This window comes from Cordyceps javanica, chromosome 5 (assembly GCF_051103115.1).
Source record: "Cordyceps javanica chromosome 5, complete sequence".
Classification (NCBI taxonomy): Eukaryota; Fungi; Ascomycota; class Sordariomycetes; order Hypocreales; family Cordycipitaceae; genus Cordyceps; species Cordyceps javanica.
The window spans coordinates 1,253,966-1,271,862 of record NC_139299.1 but is presented as its reverse complement, the minus strand read 5'-3'; the positions used below and the strand labels follow the sequence as shown (position 1 = coordinate 1,271,862).

General features: G+C 53.2%; 4 protein-coding genes across 4 annotated transcripts; 3 read left to right on the top strand and 1 right to left on the bottom strand.

The window, feature by feature from the left end:
- Positions 1–547: 547 nt before the first annotated feature.
- On the top strand, positions 548–804 carry V2A60_007622 (uncharacterized protein; the record flags this gene model as incomplete). Its single annotated transcript, XM_083258906.1, has 2 exons — positions 548–634; positions 706–804. The coding sequence occupies 2 exons, from the start codon at positions 548–550 to the stop codon at positions 802–804; spliced, it is 186 nt and encodes a 61-aa protein (XP_083115032.1).
- Positions 805–4,039: 3,235 nt separating this feature from the next.
- Positions 4,040–5,285, top strand: V2A60_007621 (NAD(P)-dependent alcohol dehydrogenase; the record flags this gene model as incomplete). The annotated part of the gene is made up of 2 exons (XM_083258905.1): positions 4,040–4,215; positions 4,343–5,285. The coding sequence occupies 2 exons, from the start codon at positions 4,040–4,042 to the stop codon at positions 5,283–5,285; spliced, it is 1,119 nt and encodes a 372-aa protein (XP_083115031.1).
- A 1,139-nt stretch (positions 5,286–6,424) lies between these two features.
- V2A60_007620 (ATP synthase subunit g) lies at positions 6,425–7,184 on the top strand (the record flags this gene model as incomplete). The annotated part of the gene is made up of 3 exons (XM_083258904.1): positions 6,425–6,644; positions 6,762–6,846; positions 6,962–7,184. The coding sequence occupies 3 exons, from the start codon at positions 6,425–6,427 to the stop codon at positions 7,182–7,184; spliced, it is 528 nt and encodes a 175-aa protein (XP_083115030.1).
- A 2,534-nt stretch (positions 7,185–9,718) lies between these two features.
- On the bottom strand, positions 9,719–13,404 carry V2A60_007619 (methyl transferase; the record flags this gene model as incomplete). Its single annotated transcript, XM_083258903.1, has 8 exons — positions 9,719–9,752; positions 9,818–10,240; positions 10,305–10,454; positions 10,512–10,568; positions 10,619–10,767; positions 10,836–10,926; positions 11,940–12,103; positions 13,402–13,404. The coding sequence occupies 8 exons, from the start codon at positions 13,402–13,404 to the stop codon at positions 9,719–9,721; spliced, it is 1,071 nt and encodes a 356-aa protein (XP_083115029.1).
- Positions 13,405–17,897: the final 4,493 nt, after the last annotated feature.

Sequence of the window (17,897 nt, the reverse complement as noted above, 5' to 3'; positions counted from 1 at the left end):
ATACTTGCCTTCCCTCATCCTCTGCTCCGAATGCGTCCCCTCTCTGCCTCTCTCTCTCCCGCCTCTCCCCTCGTCTCTCAGCCCACCCCACCCCTCAACTCTTCGTTTCCTCTAAACATGGGAATGTACGATCGGCAAAACTAGTTCCTGACCACAAGTTCCTTTATTACTATCCCTCCATCAATGCGTCCAACCATCACCTTGCCCGTCTGACCTGCCCGTGCTCGACGCTTTCGTTGTCCCGCTTTCTGCTTCTGCTTCTGCAACCGACTATTCTCTCTGCTGCTTGCTACACAAAGAAAAAAAATACAAAACCCTCTACTTGACCCTCTCGGCGCCCCTTGTCGATTCTTCTGTCAAAATTCCTGATCCATCGCCTTTGATTTCCCAAATCTTATACACGCGAGCCACTTTCGATATCCTCCTCGCACACAACCATCGACACGACGCTACTACTCTTACTGGTACCACCGCCGCCACCATCACTTGCCAAGTGCCACGCCAGAATCGAATTTCAACACACTCACCCAGACGTTCCTTTTCCAAAATGAAGGCATTTGCTCTTTTCATTGCCGCAATGATGGCCTCTCCCATCCTAGCTGCACCCATTGGCCCCGACGGCCCGTGCCCCGACGTGAGTGACTGTCTACCAGGCTGTTCCTCGATGCCAGGCGTTATGCTGACATGATTGTTTTCCTCGTCTAGTACAAAGTCGATGCCATCCTCAACGGCAAACTTGACCCGTCGGCTTGCTGCTCCTACGGCAAATGCAAGGGCGACGTTGTCATCTCCGTTGGCGAGTGAAGCGTGACCTGACACCGCACGGCCTTGCGCTCTGAAGCCTTGGAGCAGCATAGGCACACACACGCACACACACACACACACACACACACACAATCTACGGCTTCGTTCCCGCGTGTGCAAGACGTTTCAAACTACCAACCTGTGGTTCGGTATTTGACCTCTCCTCACCGTTACTGTCGTCCACCAAGGACGCGAATTTGGAACGCGAGAGAAAGGGGAGCGTCCTACTGCTGCACCCTTTGTCTTTCCACAACGGAACCTTTTTTTTCTTCTGCTTTACTCTTACAAGAAGGTATACTCAAATCGCTCGACACCGAGACAGACATGATGGCATCATTTACACGGCGTTGTTGAGGGCACAGAAACACCATCTTCCCTTTTCCTTTTGACGAATGTCCTTGTCGAACCAGACGTATCAAACTAGTGTCGCGCGACACAACTATACTTGTTATTTGTTTTGAGGAGAATGGGAAAAATCGTGTACGAATAGCATGTGTACAGCCCGAGGGCAAAGTTTACTACCCAAATGTGGTTGAACACGGCCAAAAGATGCACAACCATGTCGGGTGCAGCAAACAGGCCGTCTTCGTTCCCCATCCATGACAATCCCACAACATGACGAGCCAACTTGAACTCATTCCTCCCGTATTGTGGCAAACACAAGTGATCTCGTGCCTCTCCCAAGTGCATTGTACCAGCTCCGCTTTGCAGATCCACCCATGAACCATCTGATTTTTCTAACTACATGTTCTGGCAGAACATGGTACCAATTCCGTGGCAAAAAGAGGATTCTCTTCCCATGCTACCCACCTGCCTGTCCCTGTCCGGCTGGTGCCTCTCTTTATCGACCCATAGCATTGGATTGCACCCCATTTTGGTATTGAGTTTTTTTTTTTTTGCCCCCTCTCCCGCTCTTTCCCGCTCTCCTTTACTGCTTGGCGCTGTCGACGGACGGAACGGTAAGGCAAGCAAGTTGAAAGTTTTTTGTCTGGTCGCACTGGAGGCGGAGCGGAGCAGCAAGAGAGCGAGAGCGAGAGCGAGAGAGAAGACACACACAACATTTACACAAAAAAAAGCACAGATGGGGAAGGCTAAAGTAGGCGTCTGTGCTCGGCAACGCAGAAACAACAAACACCGGGACAAATAAAAAGAAGGAATTGGTGAAACTTGTCGGGGAAAACAAGGGTCACTGATTAATCATATTAATGTGCTTGACTTTTTTTTTCTTTTTTTTTTCTTGTTGATTGAAAGATTGAAAGCCCTGCACGACATCATTTGTATCGATTGTCGTCTCTATTTTGATTCGTTGGAGATTTCTCTATTCTATTTCATTTCTTTTCTTTGTCATTTTATCCATCTTTCTGGTAGTGCTCAAGTCTTTGCAAAAAAGAAAGAAAAAAAAAACAAGGACCTGAGTTTACATCCCCAATCTAATATATATATATATATATATACTGAGATATATTGTTCTTCGCCCCCACAAACTGCCCCCCCCCCTCCCCCCCCTCTTTTTTTTTTCTTGTTCTTTCTTCTTTGTGTCACCACCCTGAAAACTATGCGCGTAATGTCATTTTCTTCTTCTTCTTCTTCTTCTTCTTCTTCTTCTTCTTCTTCTTCTTCTTCTTCGAGCCAATTGACACTTTTGAGTTCTACGCTAGCCCCCTTTGCTAGGCGAGCTATTGGCTGCTTCTTCCCGTGTTTCATCTGTGCTGGTCGCGTTCCCCTCATCGGCTAGGTGCACCAGCGCGGCGGCATCTGCCCCGGGAGCAGGGGCAGTGGGGGGGGGCTGTTAAAAAAGAAGCAACGCAACCCAGGGCGACATCTCAATGGTAGCAGTCACTGTAAAAGACTTGGATGCAGATATCCGAATGCGTTCAACATCACGGTGGTGGCTCGACGCCTCCTCTTATCTGGGCGGCTTCTCGGCGCGCCACAACTCTGACGCCATCATTCGGCTCGCCCTGTCGTGCATCGCGTATTTTTGACGAGCAATCTCTTTTCTTTTCTTTTTCTTTTCTTTTTGCCTATACAGTGTTGGTGATGTGCTTGTACCTACCTGCAGCATCTCAATCCACTGCCAGTCACCACCAAGCCGTTTGCCGGCTTTCACCTGACTCTCTCCGCTGATTACATTCTTCAAGCGTAAATGACGTGTCTTAGTCGTACGTTTTCCCCCGTGTAGTGAGAAAATGAATTCCCGGTTTGAGGGGATTTCAATAGGCGCTTTAGTTTTCAACGAAAAATTTGCTTCTGTCTTTACTCTTCGTCTTTTTCTCAAAGCTCATGGACCATGTTGTGTGTTTCTTTCCTGGCAAAAAGCTTGGTGAGGAAGATGTGAGGTTGGCTCGGGGAGATGAGGTCCGTGTCCCCGAGCTCCCCGCCCCCCCCCCCCCCTTCCCCTCCAAAACAGTCCGTCAGCGCCGGGCTTTGTGATGGAGATCTAGCCTCATCCTCCTTCCCATCCTATTGCTGCAGCCATGAGTAAGTCACTATCTAGCCCGCGGCGATGCATGCCATACCTTATGACTCGTACCGTCTTCCTTTTCCTTTCGCTCGTACTGGGCGGGAATGTAACTGTAAAAGGTGGTAATATCAGACTCTGTCTGCAAATGGCAAGTCGAGTTCATTCTGTACTGCGGACAGCTGTCCGCCACACATCTCGAATCTGAATCTTGTCTCTATCTGCCCTCCAATTTTCCCTGTGATGGCCCTTCTGCAGAAGGTCGCCCCCCCCCTCAACCCGACGCCGGCATCGCGCACATTCTCGCCCAACGCCTTCCATTGAAAGTCGTTGACCTATGATTGGCGCGGCAGACTGCTCCCCCACAACCTCCCACAACCTCCCACGGCCAACTGGCGCCAGCTTCCCCGAAAAAGGCCCAAAGCTTTCCCTCCCCGCTTTAAGTCCTGAGCCGGAGCCCCCCACTATGTTCGAGATGGAGGAATAAGAAAGAAGCTCCTGGCTTCGTGACTTGCGTGTTGCGGTTCACTCCTCTTTTTGTTCCCCTCCTCTTCCCATTCCTCGTTCCTATTCGTGCGGATCCGTCTTTGGTCACCTTGTCCAAGAAAGAATAGAAAAGAAAAAAACCCCGTGACCACCACGAACAGCGGTTGAATATATAAACTTTGGCCCTCGTCCAGCCAAGTTAAGCTCCATTGGCTTATACGGTAGCAACCGTCCACACAACTTGATATACTACTTGGACACGGCCGATCAATTGCGCGGAAGAAGAAAATGAGTCCTTCGGCCAATGGAACTGCCGGCCTCAAGCCCAACGTCGGCGTCTACACGAACCCCAAGCATGAGCTCTGGCTCGCCGAGACCGGGCCCAGTGCCGAGAGTGTCCAGGCCGGCGCCGACCTCAAGGAGGGCGAAGTCACCATTGCCATTCGCAGCACCGGTATTTGCGGGTAAGTGTCATTCTCTTGTTTCGTGAGAGACCAAAAAACCAGAGAGAGAGAGAGATAGAGAGAGAGAGAGAAAACGGCCCGGCCTTGCTGACCAGCGGTATTCCGCCCTTCTTTTCATCTTGTCCAGATCTGACGTGCACTTTTGGCACGCCGGCTGCATCGGCCCCATGGTCGTGACCGGCGACCACATCCTCGGTCACGAGTCGGCCGGCGAGGTGATCGCGGCGCACCCGTCGGTCACGTCGCTCGCCGTCGGCGACCGCGTCGCCATCGAGCCCAATGTCGTCTGCCACGCCTGCGAGCCCTGCCTGACGGGCCGCTACAACGGCTGCGAGCGCGTCGCCTTCTTGTCGACGCCGCCCGTCGACGGCCTGCTGCGCCGCTACGTCAACCACCCGGCCGCGTGGTGCCACCGCATCGGCGACATGTCGTACGAGGACGGCGCGCTGCTCGAGCCCCTGAGCGTGTCGCTCGCCGCCCTGCAGCGCGCCGGCCCGCGCCTCGGCGACCCCGTGCTCGTCTGCGGCGCGGGGCCCATCGGCCTCATCACCATGCTGTGCTGCGCCGCCGCCGGCGCCTGTCCGCTCGTCGTCACCGACATCTCCGAGAGCCGCCTGGCCTTTGCCCGGTCCATCTGCCCGCGCGTCGTCACGCACAAGGTGGAGGCGGGCGGCTCCGGCTCCGCCGAGGACGCCGCCCGCCGCATCGTCGACGGCGCCTTTGGCGGCGTCGAGCCCGCCCTGACCATGGAGTGCACCGGCGTCGAGAGCAGCATCGCCGCCGCCATCTGGGCCACCAAGTTTGGCGGCAAGGTCTTCATCATCGGCGTCGGCCGCGACGAGATCAGCATCCCCTTCATGCGCGCCTCGGTCCGCGAGGTCGACGTCCAGCTGCAGTACCGCTACAGCAACACCTGGCCCCGCGCCATCCGCCTGCTCCGGAGCGGTGTCATTGACCTCTCCAGCCTCGTCACCCACCGCTTCCCGCTCGAGGATGCCGTCAAGGCGTTTGAGACGTCGGCGGACCCCAAGAGCGGTGCCATCAAGGTCCTGATTCAGAGCCTCGACTGACTGAAAAAAGAAAAGAAGAGGTGGCGTGGATGTGGCAAGTTGTCCGAGGCGTTTAGTGGCAAGTATATATGGGAGTGACAGTAATCGGGTACGGTGTTGCATTGAAAGGGGACATGAAGAAATTGAAATGAGAGCGTTGTCTGTCTGTTTGCGGGCTTGGTCCTGATGATGCGAATATTACTGCCAAATACCACATTTGTGCAAGACTTATTCAAATAAGTGTATATACATAACTGCTGCGGCGCCGGCGGGAAAAAAAAACATGAACAACGAGAACAAAACTAATTTGGACAAGATTTTACCATTCTTCGATCGATTCTAAAGAGAACCCTTTCCCTGTGTATTACTACATCATGGCGATGCAACTTGGCCTCACAAGGTGCCTTAGATAGCGGCCCTCTGCTTTTTCTTCCACATTTGATGGCCAGAGCGTAGTACAATTCTGCGCCAAGCTCGAGGGGAACATTTCTGTATTCCATATCCAGATCTTGTTGGCAATGTAAACGAAAAAATTCAACAGCCAGGCATGTGCGTCGACAGAAACAGCTCGTCTTTGAGGGCAGAGGCTGTTTGGTAGGCCACGCACCGAGGGCCGATGGTTATAAGAAGGTACAGAAAATTCTACGATTGAATGTGGCGAGAATCTACTTTGATTTCGTGGTAAAATCAATTCATGAACGCTTGTCTGATCTTTTGTTAACAAGGACATGATATTTGCGTCGATACAGTCAAATCCATATCTAATAAGTAGTCGAACGGACCATAACAAGGCAGACCGTCGCACCACGGCTCACCCAAAACAGCTTAGTGCCCTCTGTGGTCTAATCGGCCAATCAGCAGCCGCCAATCCACGAACGGACCGGGGGAGCAGCAACGATTCTTTCCGAGCTCTTTTTTTCTCCCTCACTGCCAACCTCTCCTCCCAATCCTATCCCGTCATCTCACGCCGTCGTCTTCCCACCCCCCTCCCTACGAGCGCAATCGTCGGAACTGGCATTCATTATCGAGCCCATTGACTCAATTCCAGGATCAATCCATTTTCCTTCCCTGTAACGACTTCGCTGTCTGTTCCTGATCCTGCCGCCCGAGCCTCTCCGCCCCTTGTCCGACCGAACACATCAGCGGAAAGAAAAAAAAAAATGTCTTCCTCGCTCGCTCGCCCCATGCTCCGCGCTCCCATGCGCGTCGCCGGCCGCCGCTACGAGAGCACCGCCAGCAGCGCCGCCTCCAAGGCCCAGCAGGGCCTCTCCAAGGTCACCAGCGCTGCCGGCCCTGCCATTGCTGGCGCCGCCCGCGGCGTCGGCAATGCCCTCGGCAAGATTGGTGGCCGCACCGGCCGCCTGATCAACTTTGTCCAGGGTGCGTTTGCTTTCACTTTAGCTGGGTCGCCGCGGGCCAATGGCTCGCATTTGACGCAGTTTTTGACGATTCAATTGGGCGTTGGACAATCAGAAAATCGCTAACCAACAACTGCAGCCCAGACTCCCTTTGTCACCTATTACGGCAAGGTCGGCCTCGAGCTCTCTAAGCTCGTTTTCCACGGCCAGAAGATGTCTCCTCCGTAAGTCTTCTGTCATCAACAACGACAAAAGTGTCGTTTTCATGTGGATTGCGGAAGACGTCCCGAGCGTCCAATCTACTGGCACCCAGAGCAGATTCTAACCACGCAACCACAGCTCCCTGGCCACCTTCCAGACCACCTACCAAAACCTCTGGACGAGGCTCCAGAACCGTTCCATCTCGCCTCAGACCATTATCCAGCAGGTTCGCAGCCTCGGCACCCCTCAGCTCGTCGCCGGCGGTGTTGTCCTCGCCGAGTGCCTCGGCTTCTTCACCGTAGGTGAGATTATCGGCCGCTTCAAGCTTGTTGGCTACCACGGCGAGGTTGCCCACCACTAAAGCAAGAAAAACTGGGCGGTTGGACGGGAGGACGTCTAATGGCGGACGCTTGCGCCAAGCAAGGAAACAAGATGGCTGCCATTGACACGCGTGGCAGCAACCTTGTGGTGGACGAGGGCGGGAATTGCTACGTGTCTTTGCACACGGCGAATCGTTCCTGCTTTTTCGTCGACTACTGGAAACTGTTGTCTAATGTTTATGGACGGAAAGAAGACCAATGATGGACTAAAACGTTGGAGGATGGATGGATGGACCGATACGGTGAGCACGCGGGTGGAAGAGATGCGGCGCAAGGAATACTTTTGTCGCTGCTCTAGGACTAACCCTTTTTTGTTTTACCATTTTACCTCATTTTCCCTTTGTACCACAAAAGAATCATTGTACATCAGATGGCATAGCTGTAGCGCCAAACAGGCGGCAATTGAGAAGAATAGAAGCTGCCAGGGCCAACGGCTACCAAATTCAAGAATTGATAAAAAAAAAACTATGCTACCATTCAACTCGGCCCCCCTTCAAGCCCTTGTGCAGTGTCTTCTTGCACAACAACACTTGTAGCTATAAAGAGGTTTGCGGGACCAAACCTTGTCAACTCGGTGCTGGTGGTAGATGGCAGAGTCCCTCTGAATTCCTAATCGAGATGTAGCAATATATATATGTATATATAACATGTACTCTGTCATATGTGCTGGTGGTAGATGGCAGAGTCCCTCTAGGTTTCAAATTCTCAATCGAAATGTTATATATATATATATATATATATAACATGTACTCTGTCATATGTAGTCTGCCTACTGGTAGCTTTTAGATCCATCCTTTTTTGACTGGGCTGGGCTGGGCTCATGCACTGTTGATCAATACTTTGAGGGCTCCTTGATGCTCGAATCCGGATGTGAAAAATGTTTGCATCACGGAGAAAGACGTTGAATTTCATCAATTCATTGTTTTTCCCCCCCCCGCGAGTGCCCGCCCTCACCCCCCGAGAACGGTCGTCCGCCCCAGGCGTTGGTGGCAATGGCCCGCCGGGGCGGGTGGGCGGCGCCCCGACAAACGAGCTTTTGATGGGCGGCGGGACCCCTTCCCTCCCTGGCGCTTCCCTCCCCTCCCCTCCCCTCCCACCCCGCCGCCTAGTCCGCCCCAAAAAGCCGTTGAACCCGTTCAGCCTGCATCTTTCCGCCCCCCGTCAACGCAATTGACTCCGACCGAAACCACCCCAGCCAAAAGGGGGAAAAACACCAACACATAATTGCTCTGGATACTACCCCCTTTCCCCCCTTCTACAAAATCAAGGTAATAGAGCTCCAAGCATCCAAGTCCCTGCGACTTTCTCCTTGGTAGAAAGGAGCCTAAAAAATGACCACAAGTCCCATTTCAGGTAACCTCTGTCTGCGCGCGCCGCTCGCTCCAGGTCTCGCTGCGCCGCACGACTTACACATGTGCTCTTGTTGCAGTGTCCAAGTCCGTTTCTTCCGCTCTATCAGTTACGCTTGCCGGGATTCAACCAAAAATGTGTCCTCTCTCGCGAAAATCAAATGAACCAGCCCGCTTCACTGGCCTCTTCTCGCTTCCACTATCCTGCTCTGTGAGCCTCGAGCGCGCGCCTAGTCCTCGGCTCGTCCGCTCTGTCCAAGGCCGTAATGGGTGCCGAATCCAATTCTCCCTTGGAGATATACACTTGCGCGCTCTCAAGGGAGTGAATGTGCTATAGATGCCGCGCCAGAGACCCGTATGCACTTCTCGCACCCGTTTCTTGACCGGTCGCCATCGAGAGCGTTCCAGAATCTCGCCCATCCATCGGCGTCTACACTCCAATAGCACGCCTCATCATACTCGAGACATGTCCCATTCTTCGGCGAGCTTTGACGCCGTTTTACCACCCTCTAGGCTGGCCCATGGCAGGCCGCACTCAGCCCGATGCCAGTTGGTGTATGATACCCATGGGGCCGACCCGACAGTCTGGTACGCCTATCTGGGTCAGCCAATTACAGTCCAGCCATACCGCGACCTAGGCTCCGGATATCCAATAGAATGCCTGGCGTGGCATCCACAACTCTTTGCTTGATTCACGACCGCCCTAGCACATTTTCAGTCAATTGCAAAGCATCGTCAGCCATCTGTCATCTCTGCAGCTGCCCTCATCTGCCTGCCTTGTACCACGACAGACCAACAGCCGCCTGAGATTAGAGACTTGACCACTCCCTCGCAGCGTCACCTCGTCTGCAGCGACGAATAGGAGGGAAATAGCAACGTCAAACTTTTCAAGGTGTCGCCATATTAGAAAAAAGAAGAAAAAAAGGAAAAAAAAAATACTGTATCAAACATAAAACAGGCAAGCAAGCAGAGTATTACCATCATCTTGCTGCAACTACGCACTGGCGTGCTGACCTCTTATCCCCTGCCCTACTGAACCCAGCTTGATAGCTCCCTACCAAAAAACTCCGCCCAATGTTGCAAATGCTATGCCTCTAACCCCTGTCCAAGACTGCCATCGGAAATTCTACTCCCATGGTCTCGACACAATGTATCAAAACCGCACTCTAGCGTGTCGGTCTTCTCGCCGTCCATATGTGCCTGGTCAACACAGTTAGCATTCCACGCCCAGGAAGCCCGTCACCAACGTCGACTCCCTCACTCACATGACGCAATATGCGTGGTAACGTAGCTTGCAGCACTCCGACTTAACAGCCTCTCGAAGCTCATTGACTTGTTCTATGCTCATGCCCAGGTTCTCCACCATTGGTGCCAGGCTCATGGCTTGCACCCCGTCAATCAGACACAGGTTGAACCACTGCGCAACCCTTTTTTCGCCAGGATCACTGCACCATGGATTCACATAGCAACGAATGGTGCGCTCCTCAAAGTTGACGTAACCTGCTGCCTCCATCATGGCTCTCACATTACCAGTGCTCACTCTTGCGCTTCGCTGAAAGCCATCCATGCCTTGCAAGAATTTCTGTGCCCATTCCAAAAACGATGAATGCGCTGGAATATCGGTTCCTTCCCATGACGGAAGCCAATTCATTTCGACCTGCTCGATGTAGCCGCCAGGGGCTGTGTGCCTGTTCAAGTCAGCATTTTCATCCTCCGGCTTACTCAGTCTTGTTAGCCTGCGACAAAACCTACTCAAACGCTTTTCGATAGGTAGCCGCCCATAAATTGTTGTGAATTGACCCTAGAAGCAGTCTCATGTGTATCAAATCACAGTCTTTCAGTAGGGGCTCCCAGGAAGCTTCTTCCAGGTCGAATTGTATCGTCTGCATGTTGCGAGGGATTCTAGGATACAATTAGCCCACAGCCCAATATCAATGGAGCCCTCAAAGTCTGGCGTACAGAGCTGGCTGGATTCTGTTGAGATCGACGGCCATAATGTGGGCATTTTTAAGGTAGCTAGATGCACTGTCAGAAATAGCAGATAGCCCCGTCGCACCGATACTTACTCTTCAGCTACATTTATGGCCCAGATACCCGTTCCAGTACCAAGGTCCAGCACACGGGGATTGGGCTTATTAATTGGGTATGAGAAAGCCTCTTCGTGGCGAGCCAAGAGAAAAAATTTGTGGAAGATGTCATAACGGTTCGTTTCTTCCTGTCCTTGGAGTTTAGAAAGCTGCAGCCATTGATATTGCTAGATGAGGCCGACTACTTATCTCGTACCTTATCGATGGGAAATTGATATTTATCGCGTCTCCAGTCTCCGTAAAACCGACCGTGCTTCCAGAAACCCTGGGTAAACTCAGGTATGTCTCTGCTGAGCAATTAGTCATCATGCGTAGGAACGAATACAGCGAATAGAAGAGACTGACGAGTTTCTTTGAGCCATTGAATTTCTCTGCTGGCCGTGATTTGATAAGTATCTTTTTCAGAAAGAGCGAAGGTACTGACTCGTAGCCAACTCGTAGCCAACACACGACGTACTTTGGTGGATTCGCCGTTGATGGTAGCCAAAGTGTTGGGCGATATATTTGCCGCTTCGGTTCGACGTCAACCTGCTAGATTTTATAAAGGCCTGCGAGTCTGTTGTCTACAATTAGACGGTGCTATCCAAGAAGCAAATGTGAGCGGGAATGACTGTCAACGCCACTCAAATCTCGATAGGGTGCAGCGAAGCGGTTTGGGATGACGAGGTTTGTAATGATTCTGGTATCAGGAATGCGGCCGAGCGAAGCGTAGAGTCTCCTCTTGAGAGCAACGCAACGGAATATCAACCCTGACAGTTGCACGAGGAAGTGTGCTGGGGGAAGCCTCAGAAGGCATTTGCGCTGCAAATTGAAACCACCCGGTCGTAATTGATGACCATTCACGATCCCTGAAGAGATTTTGTGCAGTGCAAGACTAGACGACTTTGAATAGATTGAACAGAAGTGCAACTGCAACCAGAGTGCTGCCTGCAGGTTGACAACTTCTAGGATGGTAGTGTGAGGCAGATTTTGGAGGGGGAGGGGGGGGGAGTGTGTAGGCCGGACAGGAGTATGGAGCAACTCGGCGCAGCAAGGCAAAATTGAGTGCTAAATAGCAGATTATAGTTCGGTAATCTGTGAGGGCAGTACTCCGTACAGGCGCGCGGGATGCGGTGGGGACCAATGACAAGTGAAGAAGAAGGAAAAGGCTAGGGAGACAGGGAGACAGGGAGTGAAGATGGCTGAAGATGGCTGGACAGACGCTATTACTTACAGGAGGACCAGCAATGTGGCGGTGGAGATTTTTCGACTTGACAGTTTGGTTGCGCGCCGCACTGCAGCAATGCACCCGCATATGCACCCACTTTCTCTGCGTCTCAAAATGGGGGTACCGCCGTGGACGGTGAGGACGGTTGATTGCGCTGCAAGTCTGGGCTCGTCAAAGTGGCCGGGAAATGAGCGAGTGATGGGCTTCTCCTTGTCAGTTGGGGTTATCGATGGCACCGTGTGAATGATGTTACCCACCTAGGCAGCCGTGTGAGCCCTTCGTGGGACACCAAGCACGCCACAACTGGTGGTGTAGTAGCAGTTGTACAATCCGCCGATCCGGTAGGGCTGCTGAGCATGTAAAATTTGCAGACGGTAGAGTCTAGCGGTTGACCCGGTTCGGAGGAGAGTGAAACGATGACACGCCGCGGCTGTGATCGGTAGGCCGAGTGAATATAAACAGACGAGGAGTAAAGTTGTATAGTTCTAATAGTAGAGAGGCCGACACACACGAGGGTATAATGCTTAACAAGTCGTGAAGCGAAATGCGTGCAGAAGCCAACGCGCTTTGCTACTGAGATCGAACGGTAGGGACTGCAGATGAATTTGTATCAATAGCCGAGTTCAAGGACAAGAAATGAAGCTGTTAAAAAACATATCATGTGAACCTGGTGTAATATGGCTGGATGTTAATATGGCAAGTACGAGCTGCAGGTACGGGAAAAGGCAAGAAGATTTGGTCAAAAGGAAGGAGACGAGAAACGGAAACGAACTAGTCTTAATAGTCCATCAGGCCTTTGTTTTTTTTTGTTGGGTCGATATCTCGGCAACAGGCCAGACAAGCAAAGACAAGTGACCAGAGACAGAGTCGAGCAGCGCTAAGTAACGAGGAGAACCAAAAGCGAACAGTAAGGCGGGCAGGGCGGGCAGGGCGGGAAGCGGACAGGGGGATCTGGCCGCCGCCGACTGCAGGCCAGCCCAGCAGGGTTACGGCGGTGGTGTGGTTATATGCGAAAGGCGCGGGTGGTGTATGGTGTACTGATGTGCTGAGTACGGAGTGCTGATACGGAGTACTGAGTACCAAGTAGACAGCGACAAGCTTGACGAGAGACGCCGTTGGGCAGGCTGGTCAAGGCTATATCCAGCCTGGTCAGCACAGTCAGCCAGCTCAAGCAGGCCCGACTGGGCAATACAACGAAGCTACTCCGTACTAAGACGACGCGGTTTGGGCACGGCAGGCCGTCAAAGACAGCGTGGAGCCGTGACACATGTTGTTGTCTTGTTGTCTGGTCGGCAGCCACGCCCTCAATGGCGGCCTGGTCTCGTCCGGCCAGCAGTTGGGTCTTGAAGGGCCGTCTCTGCTCGGCCTCTTGGTTCGGTCTGGCCTCGCGTATTCGGGGGCGGGTTGGATAAGGCCACAGCCGCCCGACGGGAAAGCACGGCGGGAAAAAAAAGGCCAGGGATGAGAGGAGAGGGGGAGGGGGGGCATTGGGCGTTGACCGATTGGGGGCCGTCGAGGCAAATACGAGGAGATGGGTGACGAGTCTTGAACGTACCATGTTGATTGCATGCGTCAGCTTGTCCTGTAGCTCCCGGATATAGCGTGTATTTTGCCGATTTGACAAGAGAAATTCTTGGCTCCTGATTTCGCTTCTGGCGGCTACTGGACAGGGTCGATGCGATTGTTGGTCTGAGACGCAAGGCCTCGCTTTTTTTTTTTTTTTTTCTTCTTCTTCGCTTGGGCTGCGATGTAATAATACCTGGCTCGGCTCGGTCTGAGCAGAGCCCTGGGACGTGGCCCTGTAGGCGCGCGTGACACGATCCGCCCCCAATAATGGAGCGAGTAGGAAACAGGAGGACTGCTTGTGAGGGATGACGATGACTGTCGCGACGCTGGGGTGGCACAGAACGAGCCTGGTGATGTAGAGACAGACGGGCAGGACAAGGCTTGTCGTCGGTTGACCGTGGAAGGCTGGGCTAACGATGAGCAGGTTCCCCAATGGCAGCCTGCTCAGTACTAATAGTAAGTACTCAGTACTACTCCGTCCCAGTTCCGTCGACGGCGGCGGCCCTGAGAGTTTGGCCTAGCGCCGAGGAATCAATCTGTACTCAGTACTCCGTATCCGTCCGTACTGGTAGTGTGGTGGGAGTGGCGCGTGGGCGGCCAGTGGCTCTGCTTTCCTGTCTCGCTGCTTTCTTTCCCAAGCCCACTCCATAAGCAGGGACACAAACCCGAGACTGGAGAGGCGAGGCGGAGGTGGTGACCAGTTGCCAGGCCGGGTTTTGGTGCGAGTGCGAAGCAAGGACGGAGACTGACAAGTAGCTTTAGTATAATAGGGGCCAGAGGTGGGAAAGAGGGGCGAGATGTGACGACAGAGCAGGGGCGTGTATGTGGGCGTGGGAATGGAAATGGGCTTTGGCTGATTGATGGTGGGCGTGCGGTGGTGCGGTTGCTGTCTTAAGGTCTTGTGTTGCTTGTCAAAAGTCATGGTGAGAGGCGAAACAAGGACATGAGAAGAAGCCAGTCAAGACTTGCCGCATCCAATCCTCGTCCGTTTGCTCACCAAGCTGCTTCTCCGTTCTTGTTTGTCCTTGTCGCCTTGTCGCCTTGTCGCCTCGTCGCCAAAAGAGCTCGCAGAGTCAACGTCCCACGTGGGGTTCGCTTGCAACGCTGCATCTACAGGTAATCGCAACCGCCAATGCAATATACAATAACTGTCCTGCCCAAGATTGCGACTGGACTATCCCTAGCTGCATAGCTTCGTCGCAGCGTGCTGTCTCTCTCTCTCTCTCGACCTCTTGTCGCATCCCTTTAGCTTCAGCCTGGAGAGAGGGCCGTTTTTTAAACCGGGGCACAGGCGTGTACTTACTAAGTAGCAACTACTGGCAACTAAATACTTAGATGGCAGGCTCGAGACGAGAATGGATCAAGAAGTGCTGGTATGCCGAGGACAAGTTCAAGTTGTCGTTGGTACTAGTCACTCAGCGCTCCGTATGACCGCCACTATTCGTCTACCGAGCTTCTGCATTCGAAGGCGCGGCGAGAGACAGCTCAATAATAATAACAATGCTGGCCTTATTATCCAGCGAACATGGGGTGAAAGAGCCTGTGCGCATAGACACACACCACCACCCCAACAGCGGCGCCACGCCACCCTGATTCTTGCGTCCACGCCCTCAACCTAGGTGAAAAAGACTTTGGGGGCGAAAAAATTTCGACCATGGAGTTACTCAGTAATAAGTAACTAGTTGCCAAAAGCAAAAACTTGTTGCACAAAAAAGGCACGAGGAAAATTGTACTAGTCCTGGTTGTCTGGCTGCGATCCTCTGCCCACCCGAGACACAGCATCGCGCGACGGAAGCGAGCAAGCGAGGAATTCACTTCTTGTCTTGGTTCCCACTGCGGGAGAGGTTTCACTGCGTCTACCCTCAACGTCGGACACCGAGATGCCAGTACGACATTACCAGTACCAAGATTTCGGCGTAATAAAGCGCAGAGGCCATGCCGATTCTGGCGACAAGGGCCGACATTATGCGCCGGGCGGCCTCGAGTAAACAAATGAGAGAGTCCCTTCGGATTAGCATAGCTAGCTATATTAGTAGTGAGATCGAGGACTCGGACAAACAACAACAGATGGCAACTTGTGCATTCATACCAAACGTTGTGTGTACAAACTGTCAAGTAGTCTCGGTCGCCGCCCAGGAGCCACACAAGCCACGCGACCCTTCAGACCTTTGAGCTTTTTTTGGGGGAAATTGGAAAGGTGAGGAAAGCGTCGATGGAAAAAGCAGTCACATCTGGAAATGTTACAGAGGCGGAAATAGCGGACAGGCCCCCCGACACCCCCCCTGACCCCCCTCCGCGCGCCAATGCAATATGCATAATGACCGCAACACACCTTCCAAGGCGGGCTATGCATCAGTCTCTGGCAACCGCTTTCTGTTATGAGCTTCCAAGACGAGAATGGAGCACCCGCAACAGTGCCCGAGGTGGGCAATCCCGCCGATGGATCACCGCTGCAGCCTGGAATCTACGTAGCCTACCCAGTACAATGCAGCCCTCAAAAGAGGCGCAAGGCTGGAAGGAGGGACCCAAGTAGGATATCCAATACGGGACGCAGATGAGAGCTCCGAACTCACTTGTTCTCTGCAATTAGTAGACGATTCCAACGGCATTCCAATCATGTTTGTGCGAGTCAGCACCCAATTCTTTTGGAGCAGCCTTCTCTCTCTCTCTCTCTCTCTCAGAGACGACACGCAATGGATATTCAAATTCACGAGCCAGTTCATGGCTTGTTAGCTCCGACAGAGGCAGCGCACGAGGCAAATGAAACACATTGGCGCCGTCTTCTAGCGCACTCTATTCCTTCCCTCACCCAAGTCACTCCCTGTCATTGACTCGGGCAATCCCAGAACCTGTCGGGGTTCGCGGAAATGGAATGACCACAACGAGTAAGCTGCGAGAGGAAAAAGGAGTAGGCAAGTAGGGTAGGGCTAGAACCAAGCCATCCATGAGGCTCCCGGGTGCCACTCATCAGCCGCCCAGATGAGACCTCGCGAAAGATGGTTGCGGAGGGAGTGAAAAGGGGTCGAAGGGGGTGTGTGAGAGCATAACGTATGTGTCTCTTCATCATCGAAACTCAGTCCTGTCTTTCCCCCCCTCCCCACACACACCATGGAAAAAGAAGTTTCCATCCACGGCTCTTCCCTCGTCTTCTCCCCACCGGCTCGAGCCAGGAGCGAGCACATATCAGTGGGAAAGGCTGCAACCCCCACCAAAGCCAAGCCCACTGGACTTTGATATCTCACCGAGCTTGCCAGCCAGCGAGTCGCTCATGGGAGGAGGCCAATGCTGATACTGATAGGGTCGCCTAGTGAGGGGCCGTGGGTTGAGTCGGCGAGCTCTGTTCCTGGTTGCCCTCTTTTTTTTTTATGCCAATTTGCGGGCACTCTTATTTGACGCTTTCTCTTCTTACTATATGCTCTTGACTCTTTCTTCTACTTCCTCCCCTGTCGGCGGCTCCGTTTAGTGCCCGTTCGCTCGCCCTACTTTCGGACCCGTCCTGCTCAGCTGAGAGTCAGTCGTCCCAGCCTGTACGTACGTATCGCCATTTCTGCTTTCGGCATGCTGCCAGTGCGTGTGCGCGATCGCGCGTCGCGCTCGTGGTGCAGCAGAAGTCGCCCTTTGCGGCTAGTCTCCCGAGCAGATCACTGTAAGGAATCGCGTTGCTAGCTGTCCGAGGAGCGGCGCTGGCCGGTAGCATTGTCGTGCCGCTGTGGCGCTCGTTCGTGGGCTCAACGTCAATCCAACCCCCCCCCCCCCCCATGGATTAATCAGAATCAGCGTGGTGGCTTCTTCATGAGCGCCTACCAGAGCCCGGCCCACTCCTGTCTACTACGTCACTTGGCCATCTTAGCAGTAATTTCAACTTTCCGCTTCAGCTGTATCTTGCCCCTGGCCCCCTCATATCCGCTAACGGGCCGGGCTTGACTGCCTCGTGCACTTTCTCGGCCAGCCAGAGACTTATCACTACATCGGGCTGGTTCAAGCCGAGTTGTTGAATCTTTGATGGTTGAATGTTCTGTGCAATGCGGGCGTTGATTAGGCGCTGTGCGCTTTCCCGCACCACGACCGTCTCTTTTAAAGTTTGAGAAACTCATCATGTTCTGCTTCTTGATCTTCTCCATCATCGTTCTCACCTGCAACCGCCCATGGAGAAGTCATATGCCGGTCCCATATTGTGGCGCTAGGTCTCGGGGCGGCCTCATGATAGCGCTAGATCCAGGAGTTTGGAAACAGGGCGCATACAACACTGCCGATACCACACGTGTAACCTACCATCAAGTCTGAGTTTTTCATCCCATACAGCATCTAGCTCCCTTGCGAGACGAAAGCTTGCTCCGTGCATGTCGGAGGGGCCAGTCTCCCCACCGGTAAGTCCTACGGCACTTGCGGGCTCATCTGCTCTGGCATCCGTGGTCTTGCCCTGGCGGCAAGAGACTCGTACCTTGAATCGGATTTGCCAGCTCGCAAGGCAATGACCTCATTCGT